General features: G+C 38.8%; 1 protein-coding gene across 5 annotated transcripts in view; it reads left to right on the top strand.

The window, feature by feature from the left end:
- Csnk1a1 (casein kinase 1 alpha 1) overlaps positions 1-16564 on the top strand; it is a 33144-nt gene extending 16580 nt beyond the window's left edge. For 2 of the 5 annotated variants that reach the window (XM_032886012.1, XM_032886015.1), the window contains 6 exons: positions 2837-2976; positions 3458-3536; positions 3791-3865; positions 5078-5184; positions 6744-6856; positions 13711-16564. In XM_032886012.1, coding sequence (XP_032741903.1) covers positions 2837-2976; positions 3458-3536; positions 3791-3865; positions 5078-5184; positions 6744-6856; positions 13711-13718 — 522 coding nt within the window. In that variant the 3' untranslated portion in view covers positions 13719-16564. Of the gene's footprint in view, positions 1-2836; positions 2977-3457; positions 3537-3790; positions 3866-5077; positions 5185-6743; positions 6898-13710 lie in introns of those variants that run through there. The other 3 variants (XM_032886011.1, XM_032886013.1, XM_032886014.1) reach the window with 2 other exon arrangements.
- The last annotated feature ends 215 nt before the right edge of the window (positions 16565-16779 follow it).

Genomic DNA, 16779 nt, shown 5'->3' with positions numbered 1-16779 from the left:
CACCATGTCAGTGTGAATTACTTGTTTTGGTTTTCAAGGCAGAGCTTGTGTCTGTAGAGCAGGCTGGCCTGGAGAGCTCAGATCTGCCTGCCTCTACCTTCTTAGTGCTGGAATTAAAGGTGTGCACCACCACCACCCAGCTCCAGTAGGAATTTTTATAGAGACAAAGGAACATTTACTTTAGGGATGTGAATATTTGTGCTTCTGGAACCAACAAGTCTTTAGTTTTTGATAATATATTCTCTGAAAAGATTATATTGGCATAAATAACCAAAAAATGAAGGCATGTGCAATGCTGCACACTGGTTGAATTGTCTAGATGACCTCTCACTGATCCTCTGCACTGCTCCAGTTTTTGTTTCTGATTTTTGGTATGTTCAGTACTCTGAGGGAATAGCCTACTGTGGAAAGATTTCATATACTCAACCTTATGTAGACAAAGAAACACCAGTATTGGACTGAGTTGTGGTGCATGCCTGTAATCCAGCAGGAAGAGGAAAATCACCAAAAGTTCCAGACTGGGACTAGTTGCATAAGGAATTCCAGATGACCTAGGGAGTTGTTATCTGTATACCCAGACAGGTTCTCAATAAATAACTTCCAAACACCTTACTTAACTGCTGTGGCTTAATCTTGGTTAGGGGTAAGAGCACATGACTTGATGCATCCATTATAAGAGGAAACAATTTGTAAAAACTGGGTAGCCTCATTTTTACTTACCTTCCCATCTGTATATTTTGCTTACATTTTGTAGCATGACAGCTTGATAGTCTAAATGTTTTAAATTTTATTAATACTATACAAGCTAGTTAGGTTGCAAATACTTACTACAAGTTCCCAGAAAAGTAACTCGTCCCACTAATGACTGCCTGTGTCTTTGCAGGTGCAGTGCTTATGCTTAACTGATACAGACTTTCCTTACTTGGTTCTCTACCTTTAGGTAGTTTCATAGTAAAGATCGGGCATTTGAGGAGGTAGTATTTGCTTTGGGGAGTTTTTTTGTTATACTTTTGTTTTTAATACTGTTTCGGGCTGGAAAGATGGCTCAGAGGTTAAGAGCACTGTCTGCTCTTCCAGAGGTCCTGAGTTCAATTCCCAGCAACCACATGGTGGCTCACAACCACCCGTCTTGAGATCCAATGCCCTCTTCTGGCCTGCAGAATAAATAAATATTCAAAAAAAAAAGAGAAAAATTTAATACTGTTTCCTCATTTTTGTAGAGGAAATAACTTGAGTATTTGAGTTTCTTGTATCAGTTTTCGGTTGTTTACACAGTACTTGCTTATTGAGTACCAGCTCTCAGACACATTACATCCACATTAGCTCCCTTTCCCTTCTCCGGAAAACTGAGGGGAGTAACAAGACTCCTTTGTTAGTTTTTCTGTTTTCGGTGTCAGTCTGCAAAACGGTGCGCTGGTTTTCTATTAAGAGGAATGACAGTGTGAGCTGAATGTCAGTTAAAATACTTACCCATATTCCTAAATAACTCGATTGCTTAGGAAGTGTAATATTAGATTTACAGTTTTGTAAATAATGAGAGATTTGTAATAATCTCTCATTAGTTTTGTATTATAGTAGACCAAATGAAAGTGTATAGTTCATAATAGCTGGCAGAAACAAGTTTTGTTTGGTTAGGGGGTATTGTCTCACTGTGTAGCCCTGGCAAACCTGGAACCTTCCTTGTAGAGCAGGCTCTCCTTGAAGGAAGAGATCTGCCTGTCTTTGTCTTTCAGATTTGGGAAATAAAGGCATGTGCTGCTACCCCTGGCTGATATTAACCCAAATAGATAATTTGTTTACTTATTTAATGTGTTTTAAAAGATTAAGTTAGTTCAAGGCCCTGGGTTCGGTCCCCAGCTCTGGGAAAAAAAAAAAAAAGATAACACATTGCCTAAAACATCACAAATTCCACACTGGCAGAAGAGACCCAATAGTTTAACAAAAAGAATAAAGTACAGATAGAATTAGAAAAGACACAGTCTTCATGTGTTCTATGTGCACGTGGAGATGTCTAGCTTGATAATGTTGGAGATAGACTTTTATTATAGCATAGTATGATAAATAGGAAGTTAAAACTTCAAATACATTGGTAAATAGAAATGAATTTTATTACCTTTTCATCAAAAACTAGGTTTCCCTTTAAAAGCTTCAGTTTTGTAAGCAAATTTGAATTACTTAGTAAAATGTGCTGTTAGTACTTTATTCCTGGGGCACCATGTAGATTATATACAACTAAACATTTGCTTCTAAAATGCTGATGTGATTGGGTTAGGTCGGTTAAGCAGATAATTTGTAAGCCACCTTAATTTAAATGCTATGCTTTTAATTTTTGTATTAACATTTTATATTTTTCAGATATCTTGTGAAACAATGTAGTGCATGCTTTTTATTTTAAAAAATATTTTATTAACAATATCACACTTTGAGGATTATGTTATTGAAATAATTAGCTTTTTATTGACATTGATGTACTGAAGAGTCTCTGTGGATGAGAAGATACGCAGAAAGCTGTGCCTAGATTTGATTGAGGCATGCTTTGTTTTATCCATAAAAATGGGCTGTCAAGTTTCATGAGTATCCTTCTTATTGTGAGAAGACAGGCTACTCTGTGTATAAGAGCTAGGCAGATGAAGTTACACAGATAAGGATAAATTACTAGGTATAATGAATGGGGGGTGGTTGTTACTGGTGAAGAATAGTAAAGGCTTATTGGGATGTTAAATCTATAATCTGTTCTATTTAGACTACATTTTGATATTTGAATATACTACTGAGTAAGAGAATGTTTAATTGAGCAAGGTGAGAAACCTAATGTCTCTTTATTTCTCTTTTAAAGTTATTCCTTATTGATTTTGGTTTGGCCAAAAAGTACAGAGACAACAGGACAAGGCAACACATACCATACAGAGAAGATAAAAACCTCACTGGCACTGCCCGATATGCCAGCATCAATGCACATCTTGGTATTGAGCAGAGGTGAGTCAGTGCTGCGTGTTTGGGTCAAAAACTTGATAAGTGGAATATGAGAATAGAGATTAATTTGTGAATATTCCTGTTGTACTGTGATTGGACTGCACTTTATATATTTTATGGTATTATATGTCCAAATAAATATCCCCCTAAAAAGGTATTTTTTGTTATTATATTTCTTCCTCATAGTGTGTGTGTGTGCGCGCGCGTGTGCTCAGTTTTTTGTTCATTTACTTAAGCATCTGTGGCCTTTAGGAGTGAGAGTTGTGTAGTTATATTGACATTCTTTTAAAAAAAAATAATAATTTCAAGTCCTGTAACAGTCTTGAGTAGCAATCTATTTTGAGCTGTGTTACTTTTACTGCCCAGTTTTGTAAGACACCAAGTAGTTCTTTATCTTCATTTATGAGCATTTCTTTTGTGTACAATGCTTAAGTTTTCATGTTTTCCCATAATCTGGTTTATAAAATAACATTCTCTTTTCTAGTCGCCGAGATGACATGGAATCTTTAGGATATGTTTTGATGTATTTTAATAGAACCAGTCTGCCATGGCAAGGGCTAAAGGTAAGAAGACTCAAATTTGGGGGTGGCTTGGGCCTAGTAGACTAAAAGCAACCTAGGCAACATAAGGAGCCCTTCCATCTCAAAGCAAAGAAAGCCTTGTAAGGGGAGAAGAGAAATATCTAATATGAACTTGCGGTTTTTTTTACTTAGTTTTCATATACTGAATCTCTAGTATATGTCTGTTCGATGAGTTTAACTTGTTGCACTTCTAAATATTAAATCAATTTATCTTTGCGTTCCTCATTTTCTTATAGGCTGCAACAAAGAAACAAAAATATGAAAAGATTAGTGAAAAGAAGATGTCCACTCCTGTTGAAGTTTTGTGTAAGGTGAGTGTACGTGATGCATGCTTAACGAAAGTTAATGTGGGCCAAATGTGGTACACATACACCCTAATTACAGCTCCGGGGGTGGGGGGCAGGGACAGCCTTGGTCTATATACATAGCAAGTTCAGTGCATCCAGAGCTAAAGAGGTAGACTAAATAAGTTAATAAATGATATGGGCTAGATGATGTGGGCTGGAGAGGTGGCTCAGTTTTAAGAGGTGTCAGGTGTGTTGCACTTGAGCCTTTAATCCCAGCATTCTGGAGTCGGTCAAGCTCCGGACATGATTTTCTGTCTTTGGCCTCTGTGCACCAAGTATACATGAGGCAAACACAGTGCATACATATGTACACATATATAAATCTTTTAAAAATAAAACTAATTTGTAGAAAGGGCAGGCAGCAAGGAGGCACATTAATTAAAGATGCCTGCCATCAAATCTGATCACCTGAGTTTGATCTCTGGGACAAGTGGTGAAAGGAAAGAACCAGCTCTTACAGGTTGTTCTCTGATCGGCATGCAAGAACCGTAGCACATGCGCACGCACTCACAGACACAGTACGTAAAGTAACAATAGTCATGCCATTGAGAGGAAACGGGCAGATCTGACCCGGACAGAGAGGCGTCTGATCTTAGTCAGTTGTCTTTGTATTGCTCTCAAGACCTGAAATGTTTGGGAGCACGGGACTCTGGGAAAGGTTGTTTCTTTTGCAGTCGTATTGGAGTTTCTATTGCCGTGATGAAACACTGTCCAAAAGCAATTACAGAAAGAAGGGTTTGTTTCATCCCTTAGCACTGAGGGAAATCAGCAGAGATTTAAGACAGGAATCTGAAGTGAGAACTGAAGCAGAAGCCAGTGGAGAACTTGATGCTTTCTTGCTTGCTTGCTCCCCAGGGGTGGCACTAGCCCCTGAGAAAGACTCGAATATCAGTTATCAATCAAGAAAATGCCCCACAGGTTCCTTCCCAAATGACTCTAGCTTTTGCCAAGTTAACAAACAGAACAACAAAAAAGACTAACCAGAATGACAACGGCATTGAATATTCTAGAGTAGATGGTGACGTTTAAAATTGGTGAGAAAATCAGGCATAGGTTCCTACAAAGTAGGGAAACAGCATATACATTTCTTTTTGCTTATAGTTTGAAACTTTGGTAATTTTTTTTCTCTAACTTGGTGTTTTGCTTTTCACTCTGTTTTAAATGTTAAATTGATAGGGGTTTCCTGCAGAATTTGCCATGTACTTAAATTACTGTCGTGGGCTACGCTTTGAGGAAGCTCCGGATTACATGTATCTGAGGCAGCTGTTCCGCATCCTCTTCAGGTCAGTTGGTCAGAGAGAAGTGGCCACAGAGGCTAAAAAATGGCTTACCAGGAAAGGGGGCAGAATGTTCTTGCCGATAACCCAAGATTGGTGGGTGTGTGTGGGTGTGTTTAAAAGTGAAAAGGTGTGTATAAGCAAGTGGAATAGACTGGAATGTTGTATATCCTAGATATCAGAGGCTATACCCATAATTTCACCAACATGACTGCTTACACTAAGAAATCTTGAGTGCCAGAGACATGCTCCCTAGGGAAGCCCTGAAAATATAGCATACAAGTAATGTCATACATACTGAGTGGATTGTGCTCCTAGGTGGGGGTGGGGGAATAACAACAACTGATCAAAAAAAAAGAAAAAAAGATCATGGTTGGTGTTGGTGTTTTTCTTTAAGAAAAGGAGTATGTAGGTATGTTTGGAGGGAAGAAATGGTGTATATTTCAAAGTAGAAATTTTAATGATGTTTTGGGGGGAAAAAAAAACAGTTGCTGTGGTACAGAACCCCATTCAGTACCAAATAGAAAGCGGCAAATCTGGGCATGGTAGCATTCATTGCTCGGAAGGCAGAAGCAGGCAGATCTCTGACTTCAAGACAGCCAAGGCCACACAGAGAAAGCTTGTCTTAAGGCAGTTTGGGAGTGGGGTGTTAAAATACAGAATCTGACAGAGGATACCTGAAACTTCAGCACTAAGACTAGACTTTAGAGTATTTAGGACTCAGATTCTCTAAAGGAGCCAACAAGTAATTCATTAGTCTCAGAAATGATGTCCCAGGATACTGTTTCCCTCACAAGCTGCCAGTTCTGTGCATGCTCCCCTAGGAGGTTCTTCATGAGTCTTTCTAGGTATAACTGACAGCCTAACTGCGGTCTCTGCTTACTCTGCTTTTTCATTCCAACATGCCCCTTTCTAAGAGATGGGGTTGGAGGTGGGTTTGGTTTTTGAGACAGGGTTTCTCTGTGTAACAGTCCTGGCTGTCCTGGAGCTTGGTTTGTAGACTTGGTGGCTTCAAGGTCACAGGGCTCTTCACCTGCCTCTGCCTTCCAAGTGCTGTGATTAAAGTGTGCGCCAAAGCGCTGACTCCCCTCCCCCGCCTTTGGTCTCAACTATCAACTATGTGACTTCAAACTCACAGAGATCCACCTTGTGCGTGTGGAGGTTAAGGAGCTGTGCTACTATTCTGAGCTACTTTGGAAAGTTACTATTACTTTTTTTTTTAATCTAATACATCTAAGGTTTTCTCCTCAGTTATGACATGTGAGAAGTAGCTATTTACTGAGCAATTTTTAAAGTTAACTTATAGGAAGGGAAATCCTAAAAGTTATCAAGCTTATGAGAAAAAACTAAGTGTAAAGAAAAGCCCTGGCAGGAGTGCTTGCCTTTAATCTCAGCAGTCAAGAAACAAGCAAGCAGGTCTCTAAGCTTGAGGGTTCCAGACCAGCTGGGGCTATCTGTATAGAAGAATTTCCTGAACAGTTTGAGTTTTCAGCTGTCTTGGAAAGTGAGTCTGACATTTAGCTGGACAGTGTTATTCAGAGGTTAACACAGCACTTTGTTTTCAGGACCCTGAACCACCAGTATGACTACACGTTTGATTGGACAATGTTAAAGCAGAAAGCAGCCCAGCAGGCAGCCTCTTCCAGTGGGCAGGGTCAGCAGGCCCAAACCCCCACAGGCAAGCAAACTGACAAAACCAAGAGTAACATGAAAGGTTAGTAGCCAAGAACCAAGTGACGTTACAGGGAAATTAAATGCAAATTGGATAATTCAGTCAGTTCTAACAGTGTTAGATCAAGGAGGTGGTTTTAAAACATAAAATTTGGCTTCATATTTAAAAAAAAAAAAAAGACGTCCTTGGAAAATTTGACTACTAACTTTAAACCCAAATGTCCTTGTTCATATATATGTATATGTATTTATATATACATATATGTGTGTATATTATATCATTTCTCTTGGGATTTTGGGTCATTTTTAACAACTGCATCTTTTACTCATTCATTAACCCTTTTCCAAAATAAACATTTGGTGTTGGGAATATGGTATTGCCAATCAATCCAAAATCCTAGACCTAACACTTGTTGATTTTTAATAAAGAATCTGGTTAGCCATGGTATTTTGACTTACTTTCAAACTAACAGTGTTAAGATATTTAAATTTTTTGTTTGCATGTTAATGCTTTGGCATTTAATGGGAAAGGTGAACATGATCTCAGTTCCAGAGGTGAGTCTTGGCATTGCCTTCAGCATGTCTGTCTTCTCAGTTGCAGAGCACCTTGATAATTGGAAATCTCAGTATAGCTTCCGAAATCAAATTCTCTCTCTGCCAATGAAATATGACATCTCAATTTCAGAATGATGTTTCTTAAGGGGAGCACTTTTATTTAAATGCTAAGGAACTTCTGGCACTAGGGTTCGGTGTGGAACCTGAACCCTGCCTGCAGTTAGACTGTGTCAGTTGAAGATAACTGAGGCAAATGCCATTCAACTGCTGGTCTGTCTTGCATCTTGAGTGCTTCTGAGGAGTGGAACTGTTAGAGCACAGCGTCATTCCCTGTTCCTGGTGCCTTAGAGTTCAACTCCTGTTTCCTTCCGTGTTACTGACTCCCTCTGGGGCTCACCTACTGAAACCTGCCTGCTTTGTGCAAGTGGTGGGCAGGTACTTGGGTTTTGAGTTTCTAACTATTGAATTTCTGAAAGACTGCTCTAGTCTGAACATGGTTTTCAAATAATAGTATTTGTTTTATATTTCAGTGTTGTATTTAAATGATTCTTAAATTTAAGAATAGATTCTAGAGCTGGGTGTAGTAGTACAGGCCTTTGATCCCAACATTTGGGAAGCAAAGGCAGACGGATCTCTTACTTCAAAACTGGCCTGGTCTACAGAGCTCCAGGATGACCAGGGCTAAATAAGACTTTGTCTTTTTAAAGAAACAAAGAAAAACTTCTAGTGTCTGAGGAACATTTGAAAAAATAAACTAAACTGGCGTCATCCTGATCCCAGCAGCTTAGTTATTTACGTTAAAGTCCAGAGAGGCTTCCTTTTTGAGTCTATTTGGGAAGGACTGAGCTGAAGATTTGTTATGGGTGGGGTTAGATGATGCGGCCTAAGCTAAGAGCAGAGCAGTGTTGAGGCCACTCTTGACTCTCACCTAAATTGGGACTTGGATGCCTCCTTCAATCAAATTCTTTAATGTGTTGTGTTAAAGAAGCTAAGCTTGAGATCTCATCTGGCCTAGAACAATTTTCTTCAGGCATTCAGCAGCCTTCAGAAAGAAGTATCTTAATTTTGCCTAGTTTTATTGTTCCAATTTACTATGTGTTTCTTACTCAATAAACAAGCAGAATTTTTGTCCTGCTTTATCTAGGTATTAAAGACGAGAAGTTGGATCCACTGAGTTAGTATGTTTCCTTGAAAAAGAAAAGTGATTAAACTTAAGTTTAAGCCTTCTTTTGTATTGTAACTTTTTCATAAAAGTAACTTGAAATCTTAACAAACTAGACACAGTGCAAATTATTACATGTACATGGACTTGTAGTGTTCTGAAATAAGGGATTTTTAAGGAAATAATTGCATTATTATTGACTGTGTTCAAAGGTACATTTAAGGCCAGTTTCATTGGCATAATTGCGTATAGTCTCAGCTACTAGGAGGCAGAGCAAGAGGATCAGGCACTAGAAAGAGTTCCTTCAACAGTAGGTGGGTGGAGTAGGTTACCAAGAGGTATTTTCTTTAAGCACAATACTGCTTGCTACTAAAATAAGTGATTCTGGGGCAGGAGAGATAAGTTGGTGCTTGCCTTGTAAGAAATAGGACCTGAGTTAATCCCTGGAACCCACATTTAGAAAGCCAACAAGCTCCGATAAGCAAAAGCTACACAGAGAAAACCTGTCTCAGGAAAAGAAAAAACTAAAGAAAGGAAGAAAAAGGCCAGCAAGGGCTGGGCATCGTGTGCAGCACATGCCCTGAGTTCCAGCAAACAGATCTCTGAGTTTAAGGCCAACCAAGGTGACTAAGACCCTGTCTCAAAAACAACAGAGCTAACAGGCTGTAATGATGTGTACTTGTGAGCAAAGCTCTGGGGCTTGCTGGCCAGCCTGAGTCAGCCTAATCAATGAGTTCCAGGGCCCCAATGGAAGACCCTGATTATAAAAGGTGAGATTTCTTTAAACATCTGTAAAAATTAGTGTCTAGATAGAACAAAAAGCTCTCTGTGTACATAAAGTTAAGAAAGTGCTTCTACCCCAATGGTGGCTTGAAACAAGCATGAGAAACCTAGTCTTAGACCTTTTGCCTCTCCCATTATGTAGGTTAATGGTGACTTGAAACTCTTAAGTTATAGTGTATACATAGAACTATAGGCTATTTCATATCTATCTACTCAAAAATTAGAGAAAATGGCTAAGTGGTGGCATACACCTTTAATCTCAGCCTCAGGGGACAGGAGTATGATCTCTGAGTTTGAGGACTGCCAGGGCTGCGTAGTAAAACTGTCTTCGAGACAAAAATGTAGAACTTACTTCTTAGAATGCTCCTTTTGGTCATATCTCAGAAGCTTGCATGTGAGTTTCATAAATCTTCAGCAAATGGGTTTCTATCATAGACACTCTCTTCTGCAAAGAACTTCTCAATGTTAACATTTACTGATAATTTTTTATAGTTCCTTTGAGTTTGTAGAGAGGATGTTTTGGTTTCTCGACAAGTGGTTTTTTGTTTTGTTTTGTATATTTCTTTCATAGAAATTACAGAAAGTTTAATCTTGCTTTTTTGGTTAATACTTGTTTTGTAATAAGGTGGGTTTCTGGTCCGATAACTTTACTTGTAGGCCTTTCTTTTCAGTTATTGCATATTTCATAGACAATGGTTTTTTTCTAATGTCTCTTGAATTTTTTTTCCAATGCTGAAGTGTCTAAAACAATAGAATAATTTGGAGGGCTCCCTAGTGAGATCTCTTATTAGAAGCACAGTACATATAGAAAAAGTTTAAGATCACTGTTTCTTCAGTTATAGACAGCATAGGAGAGAAACTTAGCTAGATCATTTAGAAGGCAGATTCTCATGGGATTCTGCTCTCCTGTCTTTAGCTGCTCACTGTCTCAGACATAAGTATTTATGTCTTTGTTACAATAGAAAAGGTTGTGACGACCTTCCAAGGTGTGGCCTTCCCTCACCCTCACCTGCCTGTGTCAGTGTTCCCGCAGCAGTGAGTGGGCTTCACCTGCTGTGTAGCCTAACCGTTTCTGGCTTCATCACCCACTGCCAGGAACACAGCTGATAATTCAGCAACTTAACCTAAACAGGGAAGGGAAGACCTTAAGATGTCTGGAAACACTTGTCTACCCTGGATACACACAGTCCAAAGAAGACCAGGGAACTGAATCGTCTTGCTGAAGTCTGGGGTTTTTGTCACCCTTTTTCATTGTGGACAGTAAAGCTGGGAGAGTAGCACAGTCCAAGAAGAAATGAAGATGGAAGCCAAAGAGATCTCTCTCAGGCTTGCTGGGCCTGCTGACTCTTCAGCATGTCAACCTCTGTGATGATGACTGTCAGAAGACCCTAACAGTGCTGCTGAACCTGTGTACTGCCCAATCAACTGTCAGTTGGGAAGGATTCATTCATAACAGGTATTTTAAGTTAACTACCCTAGAAACCTGTTAGAAAATGAAATCTGAGTAGAGAAAACAGTAATTAGAGGCTGTTAATCTGTTGGTACAATTCAATCTTTCACAGTTTTAGTTATTTGTAGATGTGAGTTACTAGGCTTTTTGGGAGTTGGTAGGGTGTAGTAGATTTGTACATATAGGCAGCTTAATTCAGAACTCATCTAGCTTGATTGTGTATAACTAGAAGACCATATGAGAGCATTGTAGGAAAAGTTAGTTAATATAAGTGACACTGCGTGGTGATTATTGAATTGAAAATAACTTTAAACTGTTTCATTCTTACACTGTGGAAGGAGTCTAAATTTCAAACACCCATCACAGATATATAAGCCTTACACGTGATGGCCCTTCCTTATGATCCCATCAATACAGAAGTATGTAGAAACAGGTGGAACTGTCTCAAAACATAACAGTGTCTAGTTAAGATGGAGTCTGGTTCTACCTTTTAAAAAAAAGGGGCGGGGCGTTGAAATTGATTCACGAGTAAAGATTCATTTACTTTAAATTTCTTTTTGAAGGGATAAAGTATGTTACATAAAAATTAATGCCCTTTTCCTGTTTGAAAACTTGAAACAATATGCCTTAATTACTGGGTAATCACACTAATGCTCCAGTGTTAGTAATATTCTTCATTCTCCACTCCTGTAGGAACAGAGGTTGTCATGCCTCCTTTTTAACTGAGATTACAGTTCAAAATGGAGCCCGAGATGCCACCCAGACTGCAAGATTTTAAAAACAGACAGAAGACTAAAGCTAAGGCCACTGGAAGACAGTGCTTGTTAGTAACTAAAGATTGAAAGTCGGAGACCTGCCAAGATGTCTTTCCTTCTTGAGTACCATCAAAGGACAGCTCATTGGAGAGATGAAACCTGGGTAGAACGTCTACTATTGGCCTGACTAGCAGAAGAACGACATCTGGACTTGACTGCTTTATTCTACAGGAATACTGTTAGACTAACCTTCAGCCAGCCCCTAAACAATTGTTTGACTGAACTGCCAGGTCCACACAGATAGACTTCTGACCTAGAACTTCCCTATTATTAAAGAAACCAAGTTATCTTGTATTTCGGCTTAGAGTTTGTAGTGAATGATTTTTCCCTTCAAATCTGCTTGTGTGAAGGGATATTCAGTGTAACAATCAAATTACTAAAATACAGTTACATGATTGCAGCAAATTATTATAAAAGGGGGGAAATCCTAGTTTTAGGAGCTAAGAAATCATGTTTGTTTGTTACAATATTTAACATCCTGATGGGGTAAAGGTCATTTTTCTTTAACTTGTCCATAGTTTCTTAATAGCTTAAATGCTATTGAAACTGGAATTAGATCACAGGTGTGGTCAAGTTTTATAGATACAATTAAGTCTTGTTTGATAGCCTTTGTATGCCTTACTGTGGCTGGGGAGCTAGTCTAACAGATAAAGCACTAGCAGATGGCGAGAACCAACATTCAGACCCTTCAGAATGGGTGGAATATAGGCCATGTGTAACCCTAGCACTGGGAATGCAGAGATAGGATCCCCAAAGAAAGCTGGTGGGATTGTGAACTCCCACAAGGTGGTCAGCCATCTGGAAAGATGCCTGATTTCAACCTCTGACATGCATATGTGTGTGCCTATACACGTGTGTGCCAACACATAAAAGAACATACTGTACAGAGCATCTTTGATTTTTTTTTTAAGTTTACCAATGCTATTTCAAAACCTTTATTTACTGTTTGCTTTATGTGGTCTTAGGATTATGGAATCAGTATTGGTTATTTACATATTCTTTCATAGTAGACACTCTAAGAAGAGGGAGTAAAACATCTTTGCCCTCAGAGCTTATAATGTTGTATTTAACAAATGAGTTCCTAGTTAACGGATGAAGATTATAAATGTTTTTGCAATTTTATTCTTGGAAATACTTGTAATAGAGCAAGTAGTAGGAGAATTTTATATCCCATGAAGCCCAAAAGAAATATCCTACCAGTGCTTGAGAAGGAAAGGGGAGCAATCTATTACTGACAAAAGCATGGGTTTCTGTTGTAGTGGTGGTTTTGTTTTTTTGTTTTTTTTTTTGTTGTTTGTTTGTTTTTGTTTTTTTGTTTTGTTTTGTTTTGTTTTTGCTAAAGAAGTCAAGAAACAGTGTGAAATGTATGTAGTTAGGTCACCTTGGGGGTTTAGGAGGGAGTAGTACGGGATGTTCATGTTACTAAGAGGTGGACTGTTTATTCTGTTTTAGGCAAAAAGACCAGCCATTAAAAGTAGCAGCCCTGAGTTTCCCTTGTGAGGAGAGGGGACTGTATAGCAGGACAATTTGGGAAGTACACAAAGCATTCCTAGCTTAGGAGTTAGTGACCGGTGTGATCTTTTTAATGCAACAATGGAAGTAGAGAAGTAGTAAGATCAACATGAGCGTTTTATATAGAAATTATTTCTTAGAGGTTCAAAATTCATTGAACCTTACTGTTGGATAATCTCATCAGAAATAATTCATGCTTCCGATCTAGCTAGAACCATATTCTAGTGCTGCAGTAATGTCCTGTTTTTCCTCACTTGTTGGGTACCAAAGGTGAAGAGCTGAGCATTTGAATAACAACTTTGAATAACATTTGAATAACAGCAACTCTATTATAGCTTAGAGTTGAGTGCTGAGGCTTTGATTGACTGTGGACTGCTTCCTGGGTTATTCAAAATGAGGGCGGGTGGGGAGAGGCTTTAACAGAGATGAGCGTACTCTTTTGAGAAGTTTGGGTTGGTGATTTTCCAGATGAAAGCAACAGCACTTAAAAGTGATTACTGCCCTATTTCTACCTAATTTAGGGAGTACTTGTAAAAAATGTTTAAAACTTGTAACATCTTTTTTCTGTTTCAATTTTTTAATAGGTTTCTAAGCATGGAGGAAGAGAAGCAGCAGAGCAGAAGATTGGAGCAACATTTGTTTCTCCCCAGATCTAGACCTTTTAGTTCATATGTACACTAGCCAGTGGTTGTGGACAACCATTTACTTGGTGTAAAGAACTTACTTTCCGTATAAACTGGCTCTGGGTAGCACCGCTGATCCTGAGCTGTAGCCGCTGTAATTGTGAATATTAACTGAGGTAGTGAAACATGGTGTCCGGTTTTCTATTGCATTTTTTTCAAGTGGAAAAGTTAACTAAATGGTTGACACACAAATTGGTGGAGAAATTGTGCATATGCCAATTTTTTTGTTAAAATCTTTTATTTTGAACTATACTGCTTTGAGATCTCATTTCAGAAGAACGGCATGAACAGTCTTCAGCCACAGTTGTGATGGTTGTAAATGTTCACAATTGTGTGTTCTTAGGGTTTTCCATCCCTGGGGTTTGCAAGTTGTTGACGTAAAAACATTCTTTAAATGGCTGGCTTCTTGTTTGCAAGCTAGCTGATAGGGTAGCAACCAAAGATTCCAGTGTTCGAGCATTTGAAAGACTCTGCCTGCTTACTGTGCTAGAAATAACAGCATCTAAAGTGAAGACATGAAAAAAACATAGCGACTACTAGATTATCTTTAGGACTCTGCATTAACTCTATAATGTTCTTGCTATTAAAAAAAGCATATTTGTCACGGAAATTTAGTTACCGTCTTACAACTGAACATGTATGTGTGTTGCTTAGATAAATGTAATCACTGTAAACATCTATATGATCTGGGATTTTGTTTTTATTTTGAAATGGGAGCTTTTTGTTTACAAGTTCATTAAAAACTAAAAACTGTTTCTGTAAGGAAGTGAAATTTTTTAAACAAAAATGCCTTGCTAACTCACTATGAAGTGTGTGTACATATATATATGTGTGTGTGTGTGTATACACATATATATCCATCCCCAGTTATTTGTTTTTGTTTTATATTTTGAGACAGAGTCTCGTTTTGCAGCTCTAGCCGGCCAGGAACTTAACTGTGTAGACCAGGCTGGCCTAGAACTCGCAGAGATCCTCCTCCCTCTGTCTCTGTGAAGTGCTGGGACTGAAACACGAGCCACCACGCCCAGCTTTCCCTCAGTTTGATAGACTACTTCAAGCCATTTGTTCTATGATATTCCTTTGCTGAAAAAGATTTTGTTTTCCCTTGATCTGAAGAGAAGGCATTCTTTGACTTTTTGTTTTGTTCATAGCTCGCAGGCACACTACCCAGTGCTACAGCTGCGGGCGCTTTGGCGTTGACTTCTGCCAGACTAGCAGACGGGCTGATGACAGGGAAAGTGTTAAAGGGTTTAACTGTATTACAGAATGTTTTTCTTCAGAATCCTTGTGAAATGGCTGTAAGTGTGTCATACAGTGTGAAGTTAGTGATTGTCGACCCTCAAGCCCCACCTCTCCAGGTACCTATGCACGCTTCCCCAGGTTGTTCTTGGTCGCTCTTCAGTTTTTTCTCTGATCCAAGAGAAGGGAAAACTTAACTGACAGTAATTCTTTAAATGGTGTAATTTATTCATTTAAAGCATGTCAAGATAAATTAAAAGAACATTTGTCTGAAAATGCTGCCAGGAGCCTATTGTGTAACTGTAGGTATTTTGTATAATAATCCTGAATTGTAAATTGACCCATGTTTGGTAAGATTGATTTGTAGTGGTTTTTTTTTTTTTTTTTTTTGTTTTTTTTTGTTTTTTTGAACAGCAATAATTAATTCCATGATTGCCACATTCTGTCACCATGAGATGTGTTATTACCATAGGCTGAAATAATCTTAGGAGGTGGATCTGATGGTGGGGTGGCAGCTACATGTTTCTTTCCCAACCATGCTTGACAGTTAAAGTATTTGTGTCTTGACTAATAAACCCTTTGATACTTTTAGCCGGAAATCAGTCTCATAAAGCTATTTTTGAGTATAGTTTGTGTAAAATAAAAGTGTTCGGCTTTGGCAACAGCTTTCCAAGCTGAGCTCCCTCTCGAGCAAGATATTTTTCAGTGCTTTTATTTACTATGCACTTAGACTATGCACTTTTTCTGAAATATTTTTGTAACACTTTTTTGTATTTTTGCCATTTGAAAAGGCTGTGGTGTCATTGGTCTGTCATTAAGTTGCAGGTTCGAAACCGCTGTTAGCTTTGTGAATCAGAAACTAGAGATGTGTCCGTCCTGTGATGTTGTCGTCCCATCTTCACCTGGAGCTGGAATCCATTGATCTTCTAGCTACCATTCATTTTCTTCACAGTTCACAAAGAAGAGTGTGAAATTCAGTGGATGCAGTTACTAATCTTGTCTGGAAATGAATCTCATTTCACCAAATCAATTGTTTTTCCACTAAAACGATGGTGTATGTTGAAGACATCACTGAGATCGGAAGACCTCACCACTAAAGGCTCCAGTGGCTGGCTCAGCTGAACTTTAGGTTTCCACTTCTTCCTTTGGTCACCCATTGGGTGATGCAGCTTTTTAACTGTTGGGAGATGGCCATTCTAACTACTGTTGAGTGTATTTGTTTTGGGAAGGTAAAATAAGAAAATAAAAAGGAATATATATGAAGGGAGAGGCTGGTTGTCTCTCCCGTGTGGTTGTGCATATGCTCTTAATGACCCACAAGTGGATCTAGAAGGCTTACCTTTGCTGTGATTTCCTCTCTGCTTTAAGTCTATCATACTGTAAATATTTCAGAGTGTACTGTAACACGAGATGAATTGTTATAAATCATGAACCACAGAGATGGTGTAGTCTAAGCCAGTAGGCTGTTTTCCCTGGAAATTGCTGGGATAATAAAGAATAGTTTATTGTAACTCAACTAGAATGAGCTATGGAGATTGTGCAGCATCAGTGTGGGTGCACTAAGTGGTCCTCCAACTTCCCTTGGCTGTCTTTTGTTTAGTCTTTCTGGACCAAATTGTCTTATATGCTGAATAAGACAATGGCCAGGGTGTGGGGTCTAAGTCAGGAACTTAGACCAGATAGATGTGCTGGCCCATTCGGGGGTTGGGTGGTCCAAGACCCATTGCACTA

This window comes from Rattus rattus, chromosome 15 (assembly GCF_011064425.1).
Source record: "Rattus rattus isolate New Zealand chromosome 15, Rrattus_CSIRO_v1, whole genome shotgun sequence".
Taxonomy (NCBI): domain Eukaryota; kingdom Metazoa; phylum Chordata; class Mammalia; order Rodentia; family Muridae; genus Rattus; species Rattus rattus.
Note: the sequence above shows the minus strand (reverse complement) of the source record. Positions and strands in the feature narration are given on the sequence as shown.